At 47.2% G+C, this 18,922-nt stretch overlaps 1 protein-coding gene and 1 pseudogene across 7 annotated transcripts in view; both read left to right on the plus strand.

Moving 5' to 3' along the window:
- Positions 1-674: 674 nt before the first annotated feature.
- The window catches only part of LOC147635804 (uncharacterized), a 116,499-nt gene continuing 98,251 nt past the window's right edge, over positions 675-18,922 (plus strand). For all 7 annotated transcript variants that reach the window (XR_015266712.1, XM_086803228.1, XM_086803233.1 and 4 more), the window contains exon 1: positions 675-1,135. Coding sequence is in view for 5 of the 7 variants with exons in the window: in XM_086803228.1 (XP_086659354.1) it covers positions 959-1,135 (177 nt within the window). In the remaining 2 variants the exon portion in view is untranslated. The remainder of the gene's footprint in view (positions 1,136-18,922) is intronic.
- Positions 4,610-7,275, plus strand: LOC147635805 (uncharacterized; annotated as a pseudogene).

The raw sequence follows: 18,922 nt of genomic DNA on the forward strand, positions 1-18,922 counted from the left end.
ACTCAGTTATTCTGCAAAGTATTTGAGATTTGTATTTTTCTTATTTCATAGAGGTTCCTAATGGATCGATCGGATCTAAAAACGGATGTCGTGTAAGAGTTTTACGATAATTTAGTTATGAAAGTTGAAGGCCAAGCAAGTGATGTTGTAACTTTTGACATAGGACAACTTGGTTTTTAACCTTGAAGATACATTCCATCGTCTTATTTAAATTTTAAGACGCACTTTAGGATTTTCAGAACGTTGTTCGGACCCCGAACTCATTAATTATAGACATGTACACATTAAGATCTATAAGTTAATGTGAGACATTAGACATGTACTCAAAGCATGACATGAAGGCCACCATCAAAATTTCTTTCATCCTCTTCAACATCAACAGTCTTCAGGAAGCTGTATGTGTAGAAGCTGTCAAGACACTGACACTGTCTGCAATTTGTTTTGGCCATAACTTTCACATATGTACTCAGAATATGGTCATCTAGTTACTTAAAACGACGGGAATAGGTCCCGTTGACAAGGCAGCATGGATAAAATTGTAAAATTCACTTTAAGAGAAAATCGCGTTTTTAGCTTGCGCGTCTAAAAAAACTTCTCTTTACATCTCGACAACTCTCCCAACTTCTTTTAAGCTCTTTCAAACATTTCCCTACTTTTTAGGACCCTCTTGTGGCCATGGAAAGCCTATATAAGAGCCCCTCCCCCTCACTCTCAAAGGCACAATGGGAGACGCTGGGAGACCCTAGAGGTTGAAGCTCTCTGTGAAGAGACTACTCTCCCTTGAGTTCTCCATCTTCGTCATCGTAACATCCCTTATAGAATCTCTCTCTTGTCTTCTTCACGGCGAGAGGAGAAGCCCTCTATTGTCTTCTTCTTCTTCACGCGATGAGTGGTGAAGCAAGATCTCTTTGCGTTCACGAAACGAAGCACTCTCTACTCTAGTCTACCTACCGCCGCGATGGCCCCGAAGCGAGTGATGAGAAGCTCCAAGGACGCTCATGCCCCTCCACCAAGGAAGATACAAAAGAAGGAATCTTTCACGCCAACCGTCGAACAACCGAAAGTAGCGATGATGGAAGATCTTGAGGCCGACCAACCTCTAACGCAAGGTGTAAGCGAACCTATGATAAATCCGGTAATAAGAGTTTATGATTCCGCATTGCATGCATATTGACTCCATGGATAAGCCTAGAAATTTTCGTACTCGCTCAAGGAATGTGATTAAGCATATAGTTTATGAGTTCATGAAAGGAATTGTCCGATGAGATAAGATGTGATATAGAAAACTGTTTGATCTTGATTGAAGAGTTATATGATGAAGGAAATGTTTGAAGGATATTTGTTTGCTTAATGAAGCTTGCGGGTAGCGAGGTGTTTGAATGATATTTGTTTGTTTGATGAAACTCGTGAGTAGCGAGGTGTTTTGAATGATAATTGCTTGTTTGATGAAACTTGCGGGTAGCGAGGTGTTTTGAATGATAATTGATTGTTTGATGAAACTCGCGGGTAGCAAGATGTTCCCGCGGATAGTGGATGATAAGTTGAGGTTATCAACTCTTTGGACCTTGCGGTTAGCAAGATGCTCCGTGGTTAGCGGAATGCCGCGGGTAGCGAGATGCGTCGCGGGCAGCGAGATGCTCCGTGGTTAGTGGAATGGCCTTGCGGTTAGCAAGATGGGAGGTTGTGCACATCGCAACTAGCGAGAAATCCTTTGCAAGGGCTCTGTTGGTTAAGCAGAGGAAGTCCGCGGTTAGCGACAAGAATGTAAATTATAATTGAATTCTATTAGGAATGTTCTGTTAGAACTTGGTTGATCAATTGTCTTGGTGATGTTTGAAGGGCTGTCTTAATGAACCTATGTACATAAATAATTAAGGAACATTGTTTGTAAATAACAAACAGTGTGGTAGTAATTAAACAACAAGCTATTGGGTGAGTTGTGGTGTGGAAAGTGGGGGAATGGAGGTCCTGACGGCACCATTCATTATGACGGGTGGACCCGATAAGTCGGGTGCTTTTCATGAAACTGATATATTGAAGTAGATTTTGGACTTTCAAGGTGAGATTAGGATAGTTGTCCTAATCTCAAATTAACCATAGGACTTGACGAACACATGAAATCACGACAGGAATTGGAGTAGATCTTGAACCCCCAAGGGTGAGATTAGGGCAGTCGTCCTAATCTCAATGATGATCCTCATGTCAATATCTCGGTAGACTTGGTCGCATACTTTTCACAACGTGCAATGCATAGAGTTTAGCTAGGGAAGATTTAGATTTAATATTGCCAAGGTTTTATGGAAGGCGGCCGTGTCTCTTAAACGTGGGGAAAAAGGCGTGATCCGTAGCTAAGGTAGTACTTGTTTAGGTTAGAACCAAGAATCTAACTCCGTCATAACCTTCGGGTTACCGACCTGGCTTGTATGGTAAGGCCTTGTAGACCATGACCATGTAGGATAGGGACTTTGGTCTCGTGTGTTGCTTGTATCCTTGCTCTCTAAATAGGGACAAGGTGTCGTCAATGGAACTTGAGTGTCAAGGAAAGTCTATCTATCAAAGTCGTCCCAACCCGTTACATTGGGAACCTCACAAAGACTATGTAGCACATTGCTCCTCTCAAAGTTGTTCTCTTCCCAGGCTACCTCACCACATGATTGAAACTAGGATTTAGCCAATGTATTGAGCAAAAATAACTAAAAATTATGCATTTTGTAGATTCATAGAAATGCATTAGGTGCATGGGATGCTTGTGGTAAAAAAAAGGAAAAATTCATACTTGCATATGGTGAGGAGGTTCCACCATCCTCACCCAAGCTCCATAAACCATAGGAAATGTGCCTTTACCTCGTATACTTGCTTTTCTCCTACAGTGCTGTAGTGTCTCTTTATCTTTAAAACTACAAGCCATACATATGAAGTTTTAAGAGTTTCTTTTAGTTTTGTGAGTTCATTTTGGAGCCACTCTTGAGCTACCCTTATTATATATAACTTGTGCAACTTAAGATTTGTCACCTAATTGTTCATATAATTGCCACAAAAGCTGCAAAGTAGATCTTTCACAAATACCTTCTAGTGAACTAGAAAGATTTTTATCATATTTTATCACACAACCGTTTGGCCCTATGGATGGTGCTGCAAGGTAACTCTACGAATTTTGAATTTTCTCCTCCGCCATTGTTGTAGCCTCCTTTACCTTGGCACTTTTAACCTTCTGCTTAACTAGCTTATTCCTCACCCTAGATCTCTTGCCTCTTCTTTCTCTTCAGTCAGGACACATATATTCATACTAAGACTTTGTAGAGAGTATGTGAGGTTTTGTGGAAACATTTGATAAGGAACTAGTCTCTTCAAGAACCTCATGTCATACTGGCCCCCCACCATAGACTCTAAGCTTACTCTGCTTATTTCTACCATAATAAGTAGTGACGTGATGACCATGAGCACCAACATCAGCTACACCATGCAGCACCATGGGTTGTAGGCAAAGGCGATGATGGCGTTGGCATTTAGAGCACGCCAAAGTAGAAGCTGTGCGGTGTGGGTGCATGTGTGATGAGTGCAGAGTGATAAACTATGCGTGGGTGGAGTACTTCACAAGTTTGTGACTGAGGACTCCTTATTCTTTTTGTGTATAAGAAAGAATAAGGGTCACTGTGGTTAGTCAGGGGGGGCGACCAATCCCCGTCATGAATGAGGTGAACTCTCCATCAATCAGTAGCTGCTGCTCCTCATCGAACAACATGCCAACATAATCCGATTGCTTCTGACCCAGTGCAGTATCGTTCCATACATTTGGTGGGCGAGAGAGAGGATGGAGCATGGCAGCCATCGCACGGATGGGACGGCTCATGAATGTCCATCGTCTATCTACAATCTCCAAGATGTCGGAACGACTGAAAGTTGTAAAATTGAAAATACACATTAATAATTATTCAGAATCCAGATACTCTGAAATTGGTGAGTTTAAAAATAAAGACTCAGCAAAATTCAAGGCAGTATCGCTTACCGCTCAGCAGTCAACATGGAGCACTGAGAGACATGGTCTTTCATTTGCATAAACAAATGATAGACCAGGCCTAAGGTGGAGCCCTCCATGTCTGTAACTCGAAGGAGGACGTACACAGGCTGAAGTGCCACTGAGTGGCTCTGCACCTCCTGCCAAAATGTGTCGTCGAGTATCCGTCTTTGCAGGTATCGTGTACGCTCCTCCTGAGAATGATGCATGTCTCGCCACTTCGGATCCACAACAGTTTGTAGAAGAGGATCTCTCAATCTCTAGAGCCTCTGCAAAACCAGGTATATATAGGCAAACCTGGTCTTCGAGGGCCTCACCATATCCAATGTGCTGTGGCTCCGAAATATAGCAAGTGCTCCATGCTTCTTGTGGAAGAAAGTGGTGATCTTCATAGCATCTGCCACAACAGGCTGCTCCCAAGGAAGCCTCGCAATATCCTCCATAAGTAGGTCGAGGCAATGGGCAGCACATGGAGTCCACACTATGTGTGAAAACTCTGCCTCAATCATCACTCCTCCCATTGACTTGCAGTTGGAGGCATTGTCAGTCACTACTTGCACAACGTTTTCTGGCCCAACCTCCATGATAGCCTGAAATAAACTCTCCTGTGATCTTCTCACCTGCCCTCCCTGCATCCACTGCGCGCAAAAAGTAGGTGCCCAAGCAAGATGACACAAGGATATTGATTATGTGCCGTCGAGGAATGTCTGCCCACCCATCTGAAATAATCGTACACCCAAACTCCTGCCATCTTGATTTCATAGGGACGAGGGCCTTGTCAATAAGAGCCTTCTGCTCATCTAGCATGGTCGTGCGCATCCTCTGGTAATCCAACCCTGTCCAAGTCTCTGTAGGTCCTACCTGTGCAACAGCCTTCACCATTCTTTTCCACTGATCTGTCCTCAACACGTTGAAGGCTATATTGCACTCAATCAGAGTGCGCGTAATTTCCATTTCTGCCACCCTTTGCCTCTCCTTCACCCAAGATTGCGATGTTACCCTAGAAGGCAAAGTGGTCTACCTGGGGTCAGCCGTTCCCCCTTTTCCATGTGGCAGGAGATCCTCCTCATCTCCTCCTATGCGTGCCCTCTTCCGGCTAGTAGAGGCTGGAGAGCCTTCACCCTCTCCATGCGTACCTGTACCTGTAACATGTCCAACGAGTGCATCATGCAAAGCATCCTGCGTACTCGCACCACCCCTGACATTGCTTTCACTACCCATGGCAGCATAATTCTCTGCAATCAATCCATCCCTAATCTCCTGGGGAATTTTCTGACATGGACCACACTGGTTGGTGCACTGCATCCCTGTAAGGTGTCTCATAACACGTGTGATGGAGCTGGTATACTGCTCTCCGCAATACTTGCATGTCCATAGCCGCGTGCCTGACCCTTGCTGAGACGGTGTATTAACCACTTGCAAGACATTGGTGTGGAGTGCCCAGTTGGGGTTCGTCTTGCGCGGCATGATGAAGCCTACACGAAAAGAGAGTGGAGAAACGGAATTAAAAGCGATTTCTCGCGAAGAAGAGCGCGAAGAATGCGCACAGGAGAAAGCATACCTCGAGAAGAACGTGAAGAAGGCGAAAACGCGCGTCGATTCGGGTCTCTGTGTTGCACTGGTTCTCTCTGTATCTTTCTGTGTGCATTGTAGCTCTCTCTGTGTAGCGCTCACTGTTATAACTTGGTCTCTGGAAGATTTCGAAGACTACTTTATTCATGGCTTTAGCCTTTGAGACAAGTCACAAAGTATTTATGCCCTAAGGGTAATACTCTTTTTCGCTGGCCTATTTCGCCTCTGTACGGCAGCTCGATGCCTGAAAAAACACATTATTAAAAAAGAGTACGTACGGAACCAATCCGTACGTACAGCACCGTATCGTATGGATTGGTTCCGTACGTACGTACGGATACAACCTTGGGTCCGAGCTTAAGAGCCGCGCGCTTCTTTCCAAGCTCATTGTCCGTGGTCTCTTCCCCGACAATGAACCTTGGAAGAAGTTCCTCGCTTCAGCATTTCAGGCTGTACATCCTCGGCATGGTGTGCGGGACGGTCATTCATGGATTCCGAGCATCCGCTTAACCTTTACTGATGCTCCCCTATCATCTGCTCGACTCTCACCTTTTATGCAGTCCCTATTGAGGATTTGGCGTTCCATGAGGGCTGTGCTTATCCGCCGTGAGCCTCGTTGTAGAGAGGAGATAGAGAGACAGCCCCTCATATGGAATGCATACTTTCTGGACTCAGATGGTAGCCAGCTTGGCCAGCGGATGCACATTGATTGGGCCATTTGGGATGACGGTCCAGCTCATTCAGTTTTATATTGGCTCCAGCTTCGACACCTCCCGGTAGAGTTGCTTGCTGAGATTTATGATATTGGCCGTGCTATAGACACGTGTTTAGCGGAGATTGAGTCTGCTTTTCCTCCTAGATGGAGAGAGATAGTTTCCGGCGCCGCAGAGATTGAGCCACACGCAGGATGGTGGGGTTACTTTGATGCTTCAGGCACCCTTCTTTTTGCGAGATATCATCGGCGGGTTTTCACCCCAGCCGGCACTCAGGACAGTGCTCCCCACATCAGGATAGTCTTTTCTTCTGAGCTGGTTGATCCTATCCTCCCCGACCACTCCTGGTAGCTAGTGCGCGTTGTTGGTTCCCATGGGAAAAAGCGGGAGGTTGATCCCTTTTTCCCCATTGAGGATGCATCCTTATGGCGTTTGTGGGTCTGGGACGGCCGACCCATCAGTCAGTTACACTAGGATCCGGGCGAGTGGTCCTGGTCCCACCACGATGCTCGTGCCTCAGACCCCTCATTTTTTGCCTACACAGTCCGCAGTGCGAGAGCAGTCTTGGTTAGCAGGCAGTGGTCTCAGCCTACCCTACTTCCGATGTGGCTGCGTGCAGGCCTCGACCCCTCATTCCTGCGTCATTTTTGGACCGCTATCTGGAGTTTAATGATCGCCTACCGGATATGCTTCTTTCTATGGTTGATCGCCCATGCTGGGCTTGCTATTGGTGTATGGTCCAGCTCCATGGGACATGACCGGACATGCTAGCGATGTTTGCAGCAGCCAGAGAGCATCAGCCACTGCTTATGGTCATGCCCCGCCTTTGGCCCCTTTTGGCAGGCTGTCAGTCTTCTCTTGAGTCATGCAGGAATACAACATGGTTTTCTCACTTGGGGCTCTGTTTCTTGGCTGCATTTTGGCCTCGGCCCCCACCTCTTTTTCCAGGGCCATGCCACAGATCCCGTCTATATGCTGACACCTGCAGGCTACATGCGAGGCCAGCTGTGTATGATTCCCCCTCTTCCTGCAGATATAGAGGTGTTTCCTCGAGACGAGACTTTCTCCACCATTGTCAGCATAGCTCTGTGGAACGTGTGGCGTGCCAGATGCATGCATATTCTGAGTGCCACTCCTTCCACAGCCATGGAGGTCCTCTGTTCTACCTGGACATATTTGATTCACACTCTCAGCAGTCAGTGGTCCGCATCCTCTGGTTTCTCCAGTTCAGCTGCGTAGTGCAGACCATCTCTGATGAGACGATGGGCGCGCACTTCCCTCTTCTTCCCTATGAGAGGGAATAGCATTCAGTGGCACTATCAGCCACCACAGTGGTTCATCCTTCACTCCTCCATTTTGAGCACTCTCATCACTCTACAGAGAGTACACCCTTAAGGTAGGCTATCCCCATCTATAGCACATCCTGAGCACTCTCACCACTCTACAGAGAGTACACCCTTGAGGCAGGCTATCCCCATCTATAGCACCTCAAGGGACTTTTGTACACAGTTTATCAGAAATGTGCTTTTCCGTGAAGAGAGAGAGAGAGAGAGGAGAGAGAGAGAGAGAGAGAGAGGAGAGAGAGAGAGAGAGAGAGAACCCTGCCTACGTGAGCGCGCGCCCCTCCCTGCCTCCGCTGTTTCGCTCCCCGTCTTGCTGTCTTTGCGCCCCTCCTTGCATTGTCCTTTTTCCCCCATTGCGCTGCCCTTTGTTTTTTCCCGTTGCTGCCCTGTCATCTCCCATCGCAGGCTGCCTTGCTTTTCTTTCCATCTCCCATCGCTCCTCCTTATCCCTTCGCGTCAGCCCTGTCGCCCTTTGCTATCCCGCCCAACCTTGTCCCGCTTTCTCATCCCTACCATTTCGCGCAGCCCCCCTCCCGTTGCTGCTCAGCGCGCTCAACCCCATCCCTCTATCCCTGCGTCGCTTCCATCCTCCCTTCCTCCTTGCCTTGGTTCTCTTTTTCCACCTCATCCCCCTACTCTTCCCCCCCCTCCTGGCATGGCAGGATCAACATCAGGCGATTCCCTGCTAAGATTCTAAGAAGAGGCGGAGAGTTGCATTCATATGCAAAATCAGATTCTGATCAAGCGCGCCCTTATGTGCAGACTGGTAGGAGGTTCCACTCCCAGGCACAGAGAGAAAATCCAGGATTGGTTGACAGCAAGGCTCAGCCCCACAGAGAGTATCTCTCGGATTTCGATGTTGGGCAGAGGCTGCTTCCTTGTCACTTTTTCATCCATCTCAGCAGCCCACTCTGTAGCAGCACAGTCTCCACTCTCTATACGGTATTTCATGCGTTTTGCTATACCATGGTACCCAGATTTTGACCTCCCCACTTTCGACGAGCTGCACCAGAATTCCCCACTTTCGAGTCACCCTCTCCTTTCCGGAGCTTCCTCCCTAGTTCCGGGTACCTGCAGTTCTTCAGCATTTCGGATCCATCTTTGGCACCCCATTGGCAGACTCTCATCCTGGATGCAGCAGCACCTTCAGTGAAGGTGGCCACCATACCCTCTCAGAGCTACCCTGAGTCGTTCTAGTTTGAGTGGGAGGGAGCCATCCGGACCCAACAGCTCACAGTCACGGGCAAGCTGAACCAGTGTCATTACTGCCATACGATGGGACACTTGGTGAGGGACTGTCCCAGATTTTCCCGGAGACCCCGAGGATAGAGACAGGGTCAAAGTCGTCCGGAGCGACCACAACAGCCTCCTGGTCCCCAGCAGACCACCCAGAATCACACCTGCAGTCAGGGCCAGAAGCAGAGCAAACCAGCACAAACCGACACCTCCTCTCCTTGTGTACAGGAGGAAGGCAGCACGCGTTCCTCAGCCTTCCCAGAGACACCCCCAGCATCAAAGCCCCGTGGTAGCGCCTTACAGGAGGATCAGTCCTCGGGCGTGGGGGGAGCCACAGTTCTAGAGAATGAGGGTTCAGCTGCAGAGACACACCTACAGGAGCCTCATTCAGGGGATGTAGTATTATCCAGAGTAGAGGAGACAGCAACAGTTGAGACAGAGGCCACCACAGGGGCTGATGCAGAGGTTATTATTTTTCCTCCACCCTCTCTCTTCCCCTCCTCATGGCCCCCTTCGATTATTTGATTCATGGACCCTGGAGATCTCCTGTCGAGCATATCAGGCCGGGCCCTCTCGAGATAGACTACATCCTGCTTCAAGCCACATAGAGGAGAGGACCGGTCTTTGAGGGCCGAGGAGCTCTCACCATGAGAGCGCCCTTTTGGACAAATTCCCCTATGGCATCATGGACCAGACAGGCTGGCCAGGATGATTTGGAGGCCTTTACAGAGCAGTAGCTTTACAACGCAGGCCTTCCTGATGAGGAGATAGAGGCTTATGTATGCGAGGCTCTTGACTCAGTTGGCAAATTGACATGGACTGGAGTTTCATGGTTGCAACACCCTGGGACATGACATCTCTTTTCTGACTCCCTTTGTGCTATGGACTTTGAGAGAGACAGCTTCTGTTTTGGGAGTTCAGGAGAGCGAGTTGAGATCATGGATGTAGGAGATGATTGACACGACACCGAGGGGATTCTCTGTCCCTTGGATTTGACTTCTCCAGGCTTCAGATACTGTACAGCTACGCTTTAGGACTCAGATCTGGATACCAGTTGGGTTAGCATAGGCCTATCGCCTTATGGTCATTGAACTCGCCGACTTGTGTCGGCACACCTCACCTTACCACTTGTTGCCATCTTGTACCCAGCTTTGTTTTGATCAGATCTTCTGTACTACAAGGTTTTTCCTCTCATCATCTCATGTATCTCCTAGCTTTAGCTTGCTGAGGGGTTTTTTTCCCTGTTTTGTATCAGAAATGGGCCTAAGGCGGTATTTTGTGAAATCTTTACAAGTAATGGAAAGGGAACCAACCGGCTTTTTAGCGTGAAAAAAAAAGAGATTCTAGCTGATCAAGAGGTAGCCCTATAGATTCAGTAGATTTGGAGCAGCGAGGAGGCCACCCCTGTGTCACATGCATCTTTGCTCGTAGAGAGGATCTCTCAGTCCAGTACTCTTTGCCGGGACTCTTGCCACCGCTACCAAGAGAGCATTATAACAGCGAGAGCGCTCTCTCAGAGCCCCTTTAGCTTCTTCCCAGAGCCTCCTACAGGAGTTTCCTGGAGACATTGTTTTGTCAATATGGATGGCAGAGTAGCAGAGTGAGCTTCGCAGGCTACAAGATTGCACACACCAAGTTCACCCATAAGGCTTCCTCGGAATTGCCAAGGCTGATAGGATGAACAGAGGTTTTTTTGCCTCACATAGAGAGAGACCTCCAGGGTCATCGATGTGGTCCATTAGAGATGAGGTTGGTCAGCTGTAGATTGTTCCAGATACAGTCTTGGATGTTGCTATTGGTTTCTATGCTTAGTTGTTCACTGCAGATGTATGTTCCTCTGAGGCTCTAGAGGACAGACTGCACGTTTGGTCCTTTACGCATAGACGAGTCACAGCAAAGATGTGCCACAGCTTGATGCGTCCTTTTACTACAGACAAAGATGCATGATGCAGTATCCAATCTTGATTCTGTGACATGCCCAGGTGATGATGGCTTGTCGAGATCCTTTTATCTGACTTTTTGGGATGTAATGCACGTTCCTATGCTTCGAGGGTTCCAGGAGATTTTTAACACAGGCGTTATGCCGACCTCTTTATGCTCTGGTCTAATATCTCTTATAGCGAAAGGAGGCGACTCTTCATTCTTGAGACAATGGCGACCCATCCCTCTCCTTCCTACGATATATAAGATATTAGCTAAGATGATCAAGATGATCAGTCATAGACTCCGAGAGTTTTTGCCGGATATCATACATGAATCTCAGAATGGTTTCGTTTAGGATTGCTGCATCCTAGACAACATTTTCTGCTTCCACGAGGCCGTTGAGTGGGCTAGATCCGCTAATCATCCATTGGTCATCCCCCTTCTCAATTTTGAGAAGGCTTACGACGGAGTGGATTGGGACTTTCTAGAGGGCTCATTATGCCGTATTGGTTTTGACACAGGCGTTATGCCGGCCTCTTTATGCTCTGGTCTAATATCTCTTATAGCGAAAGGAGGCGACTCTTCATTGCCGAGACAATGGAGACCCATCCCTCTCCTTCCTACGATATATAAGATATTAGCTAAGATGATCAGTCATAGACTCCGAGAGTTTTTGCCGGATATCATACATGGATCTCAGACTGGTTTCGTTTAGGATTGTTGCATCCTGGACAACATTTTCTGCTTTTACGAGGCCGTTGAGTGGGCTAGATCCGCTGATCATCCACTGGTCATCCCTCTTCTCGATTTTGAGAAGGCTTACGACGGAGTGGACTGGGACTTTCTAGAGGGCTCATTATGCCGTATTGGTTTTCCGGAGGCATGGATTTGGGGGATTTCCGCCCTTTTTCGCTTTGCCACAAGTGCCATTACGATTGGAGGACATGTAGGCAGATGCTTTCCTCTGACCAGATCAGTTAGACAGGGATGACCTTTAGCTGCCTATCTTCATCTCTTTGTGGGAGAGGTATTGTCTGATTTTCTCAGAGGATAGAGTGATGCATGTAGAGTTGTCCTCCTGCCTACAAGGGAGGACCTACTCGATTAGGAGTTCGTGGATGACACCTTACTTTTTCTGCAGTATATGCCGGGGTCTGTTGAGGCTGTGCACAGAGCTCTAGCGACATATTGTAGTGCCAGTGGTGCTTGCATCAATTGGTCAGGTCTGCCTGCAATCTCCATCCTCTAGCGGAAATGACAGTCGTTAGGTCTTATGGCATTCTTGTCGGATCAGCGGAGTCGCCTGTTTGGGGCCTTGCGGAGGGTTTCACTTGGTTGCACCTTGGCCAATCATGTAGGTACTTGGGGTTGCAGGTAGGTTTGGACCATAGTTTGAAACATACGGGAAACATACGCATACGCATACGCATACGGGTATGGAAGTATGTTATAAGTATGTTTCAACTTGCGTGTTTGAAACATACGTAACCCTAAATTCTAACCAATTTTGTAGACTATTAGGCTATTACAAAAATTGCATCAAGTACCATTGAAAGTTCAAACCAACCGCATCAAGTACCATGTGCACTTGCACTTGCACTCAAAATGCCCCAAAATGACTTTCTCCACATTTTTTTTGAGTGAGGTAAGTTTTTTTACCTTTCAAAAAAGTTGAGGATGTTTGACCCAAACATTCTCCAAAAATAACATATGTTTGCAAACGTTTGCAAGTTGAAACATACGCGTATGTTTCAAACTATGGTTTGGACATCTCTCCACAGCACCAGTTTGGCCCAGTTTTACAGTCCATCCAACAGAAGCTTTGTCAGTGGTCCTCGAGGCGCCTATCACTTGTAGGCCATGCCCTAGTAGCGAACCAGGTTTTATTAGCTTGTGTCTGATACATCGCCTCATGTTGGGTGTTACACCCAGGCATCTTAGGCCAGGTACAAAGATTGGTTCGGAATTTTTTCTTGGGAGGTCCCGATGGCACGAAAGACACCAGAGCCAGAGTGAGATGGTCTACGTTGATTATGCCTCGTTCAGAGGGAGGCCTTGGCATTATTGATCCTGAGCTGTAGAGTCGAGCACTTCTTACCAAGATCATTGTCGGGGGGACCTCTTCCCGGGCAATGAACCTTGGACGAAGTTTCTCCTTTCCGCATTACAGACAGTCTCCCCTCAACACGGCGTTGGAGATGGCCACTCCTGGGTGACCGGCATGCATTTCCTTTTCACAGATGCTCCATTATCAGTCTCTCGGGTCTCACTTTTTATGCAGTCCATTTTGAGGATATGGTGTTCCTTGTATTCCATGAGGGTTGTGCTCATACGCAGAGAGCCTCGATGCCGCTCATTTGGAACTCATATGTTCTAGACTCTAGGCAGCTGGGACAATGGATGCACATCGGCTGGGCCATTTGGGATGCAGGCCCGGCTTTGTCTTATGACTTGGATGTAGGCAAGATTACTTCGAGCATAGTTTATCACTGAGCACTTTGATATAGGCAGAGGCACCTCATGGAGATTGAGAGATCGATGCTGCTATTCCTCCACGCTCGAGTGATATAGTCTCAGGCATAACAGAGATAGCCCAACATGTAGGGTGGTGGGGTTATTTTGATGACACAAACTCCCTCATACTTGCCAGATACCACAGACGAGTCTTTGCTCCAGCACACATACAGGATAGCCCCCACCACATCTGGATTGTCTTTGTGTCAGAGATGAGTATTGCAGTTCTTCCTGACCTACACTGGCAGGCCGTGAGAGTGGTTGGTTCTCGACGGAAAACGTGGGAGGTAGACCCCTTTTTCCCCATCGAGGATGCTCCTCTTTGGTGCCCCTTTATGTGGGAGGGCCGACCCATTAGCCAGCTCCACTGGGATCTTGGCGAGTGGTGCTCCCCACCATGTTTCAGTAGCCATTGACCTATCGTTCTTCGCGTATACGGTTCGCGGTGTTCGAGTGGCCCTCGTTGCCAAACAATCAGAGCAGCCCACACTCTTGCAGATGTGGTTGCACGCAAGGCTAGACCCTACTTTCTTGAGGCTTTTTTGGGCCACCATTTGGAGGCTGCTGATTGCCCACCGGATATGTTTCCTTCTCTGGATGATTGCACATGCAAGCCTAGCTCTTGGTGTATGGTCCAGCTCTATGAGACACGACTCGACATGCCAGAGAGTTTTCATTAGCCAGAGAGTATATGCCGTTGCCTATTGTCTTGCCCTGCTTCAATTGAGATTTGGTAGGCAGTCAGTCTTCTTTTGAGTCACATTGGAGCGCAACATGGTTTCTTTACGTGGGGATCAGTGTCTTGGTTACACCATGCCGCCCGCAAATGTCATTCCAGAGCCATGAGTCCGGCCCTGTTTATATGCTGACTCCCTCTGGTTACATGAGAGGTACCATGAGCATGCTGTGTCCCATCCGAGCAGACACTGAGCTGGGACCTAGACATGAGATTTTCTCCACCATCATCAGTATTACGTTGTGGAACGTGTAGCGCGCCACATGTATGCATGTCCTCAGCGCCACCCCTTCCACAACAGTGGAGATACTTTCTTCCATTTGGTCAGACTTGATTTACACCCTCAATAGTGAGTGGAGCGCGGCAGCTGGCCCCTCCCGAGGTGCAGGAGAGAGGAGACTCACTTATTCAACGATGGGCGCGTACTTCCCTCTTCTTCTCTATGCGAGGGAGTCATATTCAGTGGCATTACACCACAGTGGTTCATTCTACACTCCTCTCATCAGCCACCCTGAGCTATAGTAGGACTTAGTCCTACTCCTCCTTTCAGCCTTTGCACCCTTGAGGTCGGTGTCATGTGCAACATCTGTTCCGTTGCCAGCGTTTTTGCTCTCTCTCTTCACTAACTCCAACGTTTTCAGTCTTGCAGAATAGATAACTCCAGCGTTTTTGCTTCAGCATTAACTCTGGCGTTTTCTGCAGTGTTCTAGCATTTGTCAGTTGGTTGCATCTGCGTTTTGTCATGTGAGTATTGTAGGTGGTTATATCCTGAGCATCAAATCGCTTCCGCACGTGACAGTCGGCTATCAGCTCATAGCACCTCAAGAGATATCTATACACAGTTATCCAATCATGTGCTTTACACAAAGAGAGAGAGAGAAAGAAAGAGAGAAAGAAAGAAAGATTTTTAACGTCCATGTCAAGCCGAAATCGGCCAATGAGACAAATCAGATGTACATGGTGTGTCTGTCATCCATCTATCGGAAAGACAAATAGAACAGAAATGATACAAAACTAGTACAAAAACTAGTACCAAAACTGAGCTAATTAAAAAAATTTGGACCGTCTATCGGAAAGACAAATAGAACAGAAATGATACAAAACTAGTACAAAAACTAACACCTACATCTGACTTCTCCAGAGATCGGAATACCACCACATGAGAGAGAGAGAGAGAGAGAGAGAGAGAGAGAGAGAGAGAGAGAGAGAGAAATGGAATGATATATTTACGTCTTCAAAAGGCCAAATTTCAAAATGACCTATGAGACCAAAAAGCTACAAAGCTGGTGAATCTGATACAAAGTCTGAGTACCAAAAATAAAAGAGGTACTGAAAAAAGAATCCTAAACTGCTAGATGTGAACTAAGTAGCAAGCTGGAACTGTGTAGGATATGAATCGGGGGTGAGAGTAGTGAAAGAGGGCTAATACAACACAAAGTGGGTGTGTGGGGACATAATGGGTAAGGGTTGATACCAAAGCTGGGACAGAGGCTGATACAAAGGCTGTTACAAGATGGGCTGGATGTACAATCCTCAAAGGATCAAATAACTAAATAGGAGAGAGAGAGAGAGAGAAATGAAAATGAAATGAAATGATATATTAACGTCTTCAAAAGGCCTAAATGACCTATGCGACCAAAAGGTTACAGGTGGTGAATCTAATATAAAGTTTGGGTATCAAAAGTGCAAAGAATTGAACTGAACTAAAGAACCAAAAAGAAACTAAGGGGGGGGTGGGTGTGGGGTGAGAGCTAATACAAAAACTGATACAATAGAGGGGGGGGAGGGGGGGTGAGCTGCTACAATGGGGCTCTCTCTGATAGTAGAGGCACCAGATACATATACATCATCCATCATCATCCAAAGGCTGTAGAGGCATCATACACATAAACATCAGTATCAAAGATATCTCTCATCGTGCGCCCGCGAGAGAGAGAGAGAGAGAGAGAGAGAGAGAGAGAGAGAGAGAGAGAGAGAGAGGGAGTTAATTTGTGTTTTCTTATTTGCAAACCTACATGCAATGCAATGTGCAATATTTGCCCTAAGCTCAGCTCTACCTCTAGGATTGCGCCGTATAGCTTGGCCAGTGTATGACCAAACATGATAGTCCTATAATTGCTTGGGTCGAGCTTGTCTCCTGCTTTGTGGATAGGCAGGATAGTGTGCATGGTCCACTCAGCTCGAAGACCCTCTAGCAAAGCTCGGTTAAACATGTGAGCTAAAACCGGGGAAATACTGCATAGATGAGATGCCCACTCTGTAAACCGGTGTGGTCTGCGCTCGGCCATGCTATAGTTGGCGGATGGCTCGGGATACCATATCTCGTGTGAAGAAAGTGGACGTTGATGGCACGGAAGCGGTAAAGCTGTTTACACCTTTATAGAATGCCACACTTCCACACACGCACGCAAAACACACCAGAACACCAGACCAAAGAGCATGAACAAGACTTATATTTCAGAAAGAACCTTCATCTTTACAGAATTGGATATCCCAGACACCAGCTTCATCAAGCACCCGCTCGCAATCAGCCCTCTCCAGCTCCTGGTCGCTCCAAATCCCTTCGCTCTTGCTTCTCTGCAGCCGACCTCTTTCCTTGTCTACACTGCACCTCAGCTGAAGACCACTCTCTCCTTCACCACCAACACACTGCCAGTTCCCAAAGCAAAACCACAGCTACACCTCTGAACCTCCCTCTCTTTCTCTTGTAGTCCCAGCTTGTTAACGTCCCTCTGTTTTGCAGACGACCCAGCCTCTGTAGCAGCCCCGCCAGCCCACTATTCCATCATCTCTCCCTTTGTCTTTGCACCAGCCACTGCACTGTCCGCTCCAGCCTGTCACCTAGACGCCATCTTCACTTCATTTCTACACCACCTACTGCGCCAACGAGTCACCAAGCAACTCCTCTGCGACCCACTGCACTTGCTACAGTCACCAGCCTGTCTACTTAACGCCAGCAGCTGCCAACCCTTGCGCTGTCACCTGAGAAGCCCCCGTATGGCTGTAGCTGCGCCAATCGCCAGCCCTCAGGCTCCTCCACCCAGTCAACTCCTCTTCGTTGCCTTTTACCCCCAGGCGGCTCCCCTTAGCTACCAGTCGCTAGTCACCACCGCAGCCCCACTCCTGTCCTCTGACTGCTCCTCCAGCCGCTGCTCTCCTCAACGACCCAAACCAAAAGCCACCCACCTCTGGTCTTCGCCTCCGCACTACAGGTGGCTGGCGGCTCTCCTTTTTTTGGTTGCACCCGCCACCGCCAACACGACCACCTTCTTTCTTTTATAGTTGCAGCTGTACACACCTCTTCACTGCTCCTCACAAAGGAGGCCCCAGTCTCTACACAACGGCCCTGTCTGTTTCAGGTGCGGCTCACCAGTCCCTCCTCTGCACGCTGTCGTGAAGTGTGCGGTACAGCCAGGAAAGTACGAGACTTCTAGCTGTGAGAGTGAATGTCAAATCTAACAAGGAAACTCATACACAAAATTTCCCAAGGAGTATTGAACATCACTATTTCCAACGACAAATACATGTGTCGATTCACCTCAATACATTCTTGAATTCATCCTGATGATTGCACAAAATTGCATACCAAGTATTTGTTCCTTTACTCATTGACTTCTCTCTCGAAATCCTTTGAACCATTCACATGTAGGCATAACAAGGCCTTCCAATTTTTCCAATATACATGTGACCAGTTACATCCTTTACATCCAGTGCCATCAAGACCATTATTTTGAGATGCTCTTTATCACCTGAAAACTTGCCGTAATATTCTAACATCTCACAAGCAAAATAGCATAGCATTTGAACCACATAATCTTGTAATTTTTGTAAGTTCCCTATCTTGCATTCAAAACCCGGCAAAATAGAATTTGAAATCCAAGCTTTAAGGCTCTCCAAGGTAAAAAAAAACTTTTACAAGACCTCAATTGAAAGCCTTTTGAGGGGAATTTAAAAAAAAAACATTCGCTTATCTCTTTAAAAGAAAAAGAAGCGATTTTCAGTTTTCGTTTCTTCCCTTTTGTTCGCCACCTTGCTGTAGGCGTGAGGACAGAGTATCATGAAGTTTGAAGGTTTTTCTGGGAAACGTATCTCCTTATCACTCTTCATTTCCTCTTTAATTTGAGACCCAAGACATCATGTACAGTTGCCGCCGTCAAGAAAATAGGAGCACTGGTCATCTTCCCCTTTGGTTATATTTTCTGCAGACTGGTTTTCTTTTGCCCCCACGAACTGGTTATATCTCACCGATTCCCGCAAGAGATGCGGTGTCCCCTCGCCTTTTGCAGCTTAGAATTCGGCTTTCCATTTTAAAAAAAAGCTGCGCATTAATGCTTGTATTTCTTCGAGAGGTTATTACACGTAAGCTGCCAGCCAGATGTATCATATTTACTCCTTTCATTTTCAATATGGTGAAGCAAGTATGCATGTTCACCGTCGACACCAATGATGCCATCATGTAAGCGGTTACATCATCCATTAAGGCACCCCATGATTTGGCGCCATATCTTCCTTCTTAGCTGCTGCTCCACATGATATACAGGCATTATTTTCTAGAACACGTTGGAGACTCTCACTTCCAAAAGAATGTCCACATAGAAGTATGGTTGCATCATGGTGCTCACTCTCTTGTAAAGCTCTAGCGAAGGCCTCATCATTTTCATAAAAGGGATCCATCAACCGCCTCTTACTCCTCCTCCTCTTGTTCATCTTTATCCTCCGGGTGGCTTGCAAGCTAGAGGCCAAACTCAAGTGGTGGTTGCACTGAAGCCAACTTAGAGACACATCCACTTCCTCTTCCTGCTTATTAACATACTCATAGTCAAAGCTGCCACTGCCAGCTCTGGACCAACAAGCTGAGAGAAGCTCTTTT

The sequence above is a fragment of the Cibotium barometz genome, chromosome 9 (assembly GCF_041138505.1).
Source record: "Cibotium barometz isolate CiBa-2024 chromosome 9, ASM4113850v1, whole genome shotgun sequence".
NCBI lineage: Eukaryota > Viridiplantae > Streptophyta > Polypodiopsida > Cyatheales > Cibotiaceae > Cibotium > Cibotium barometz.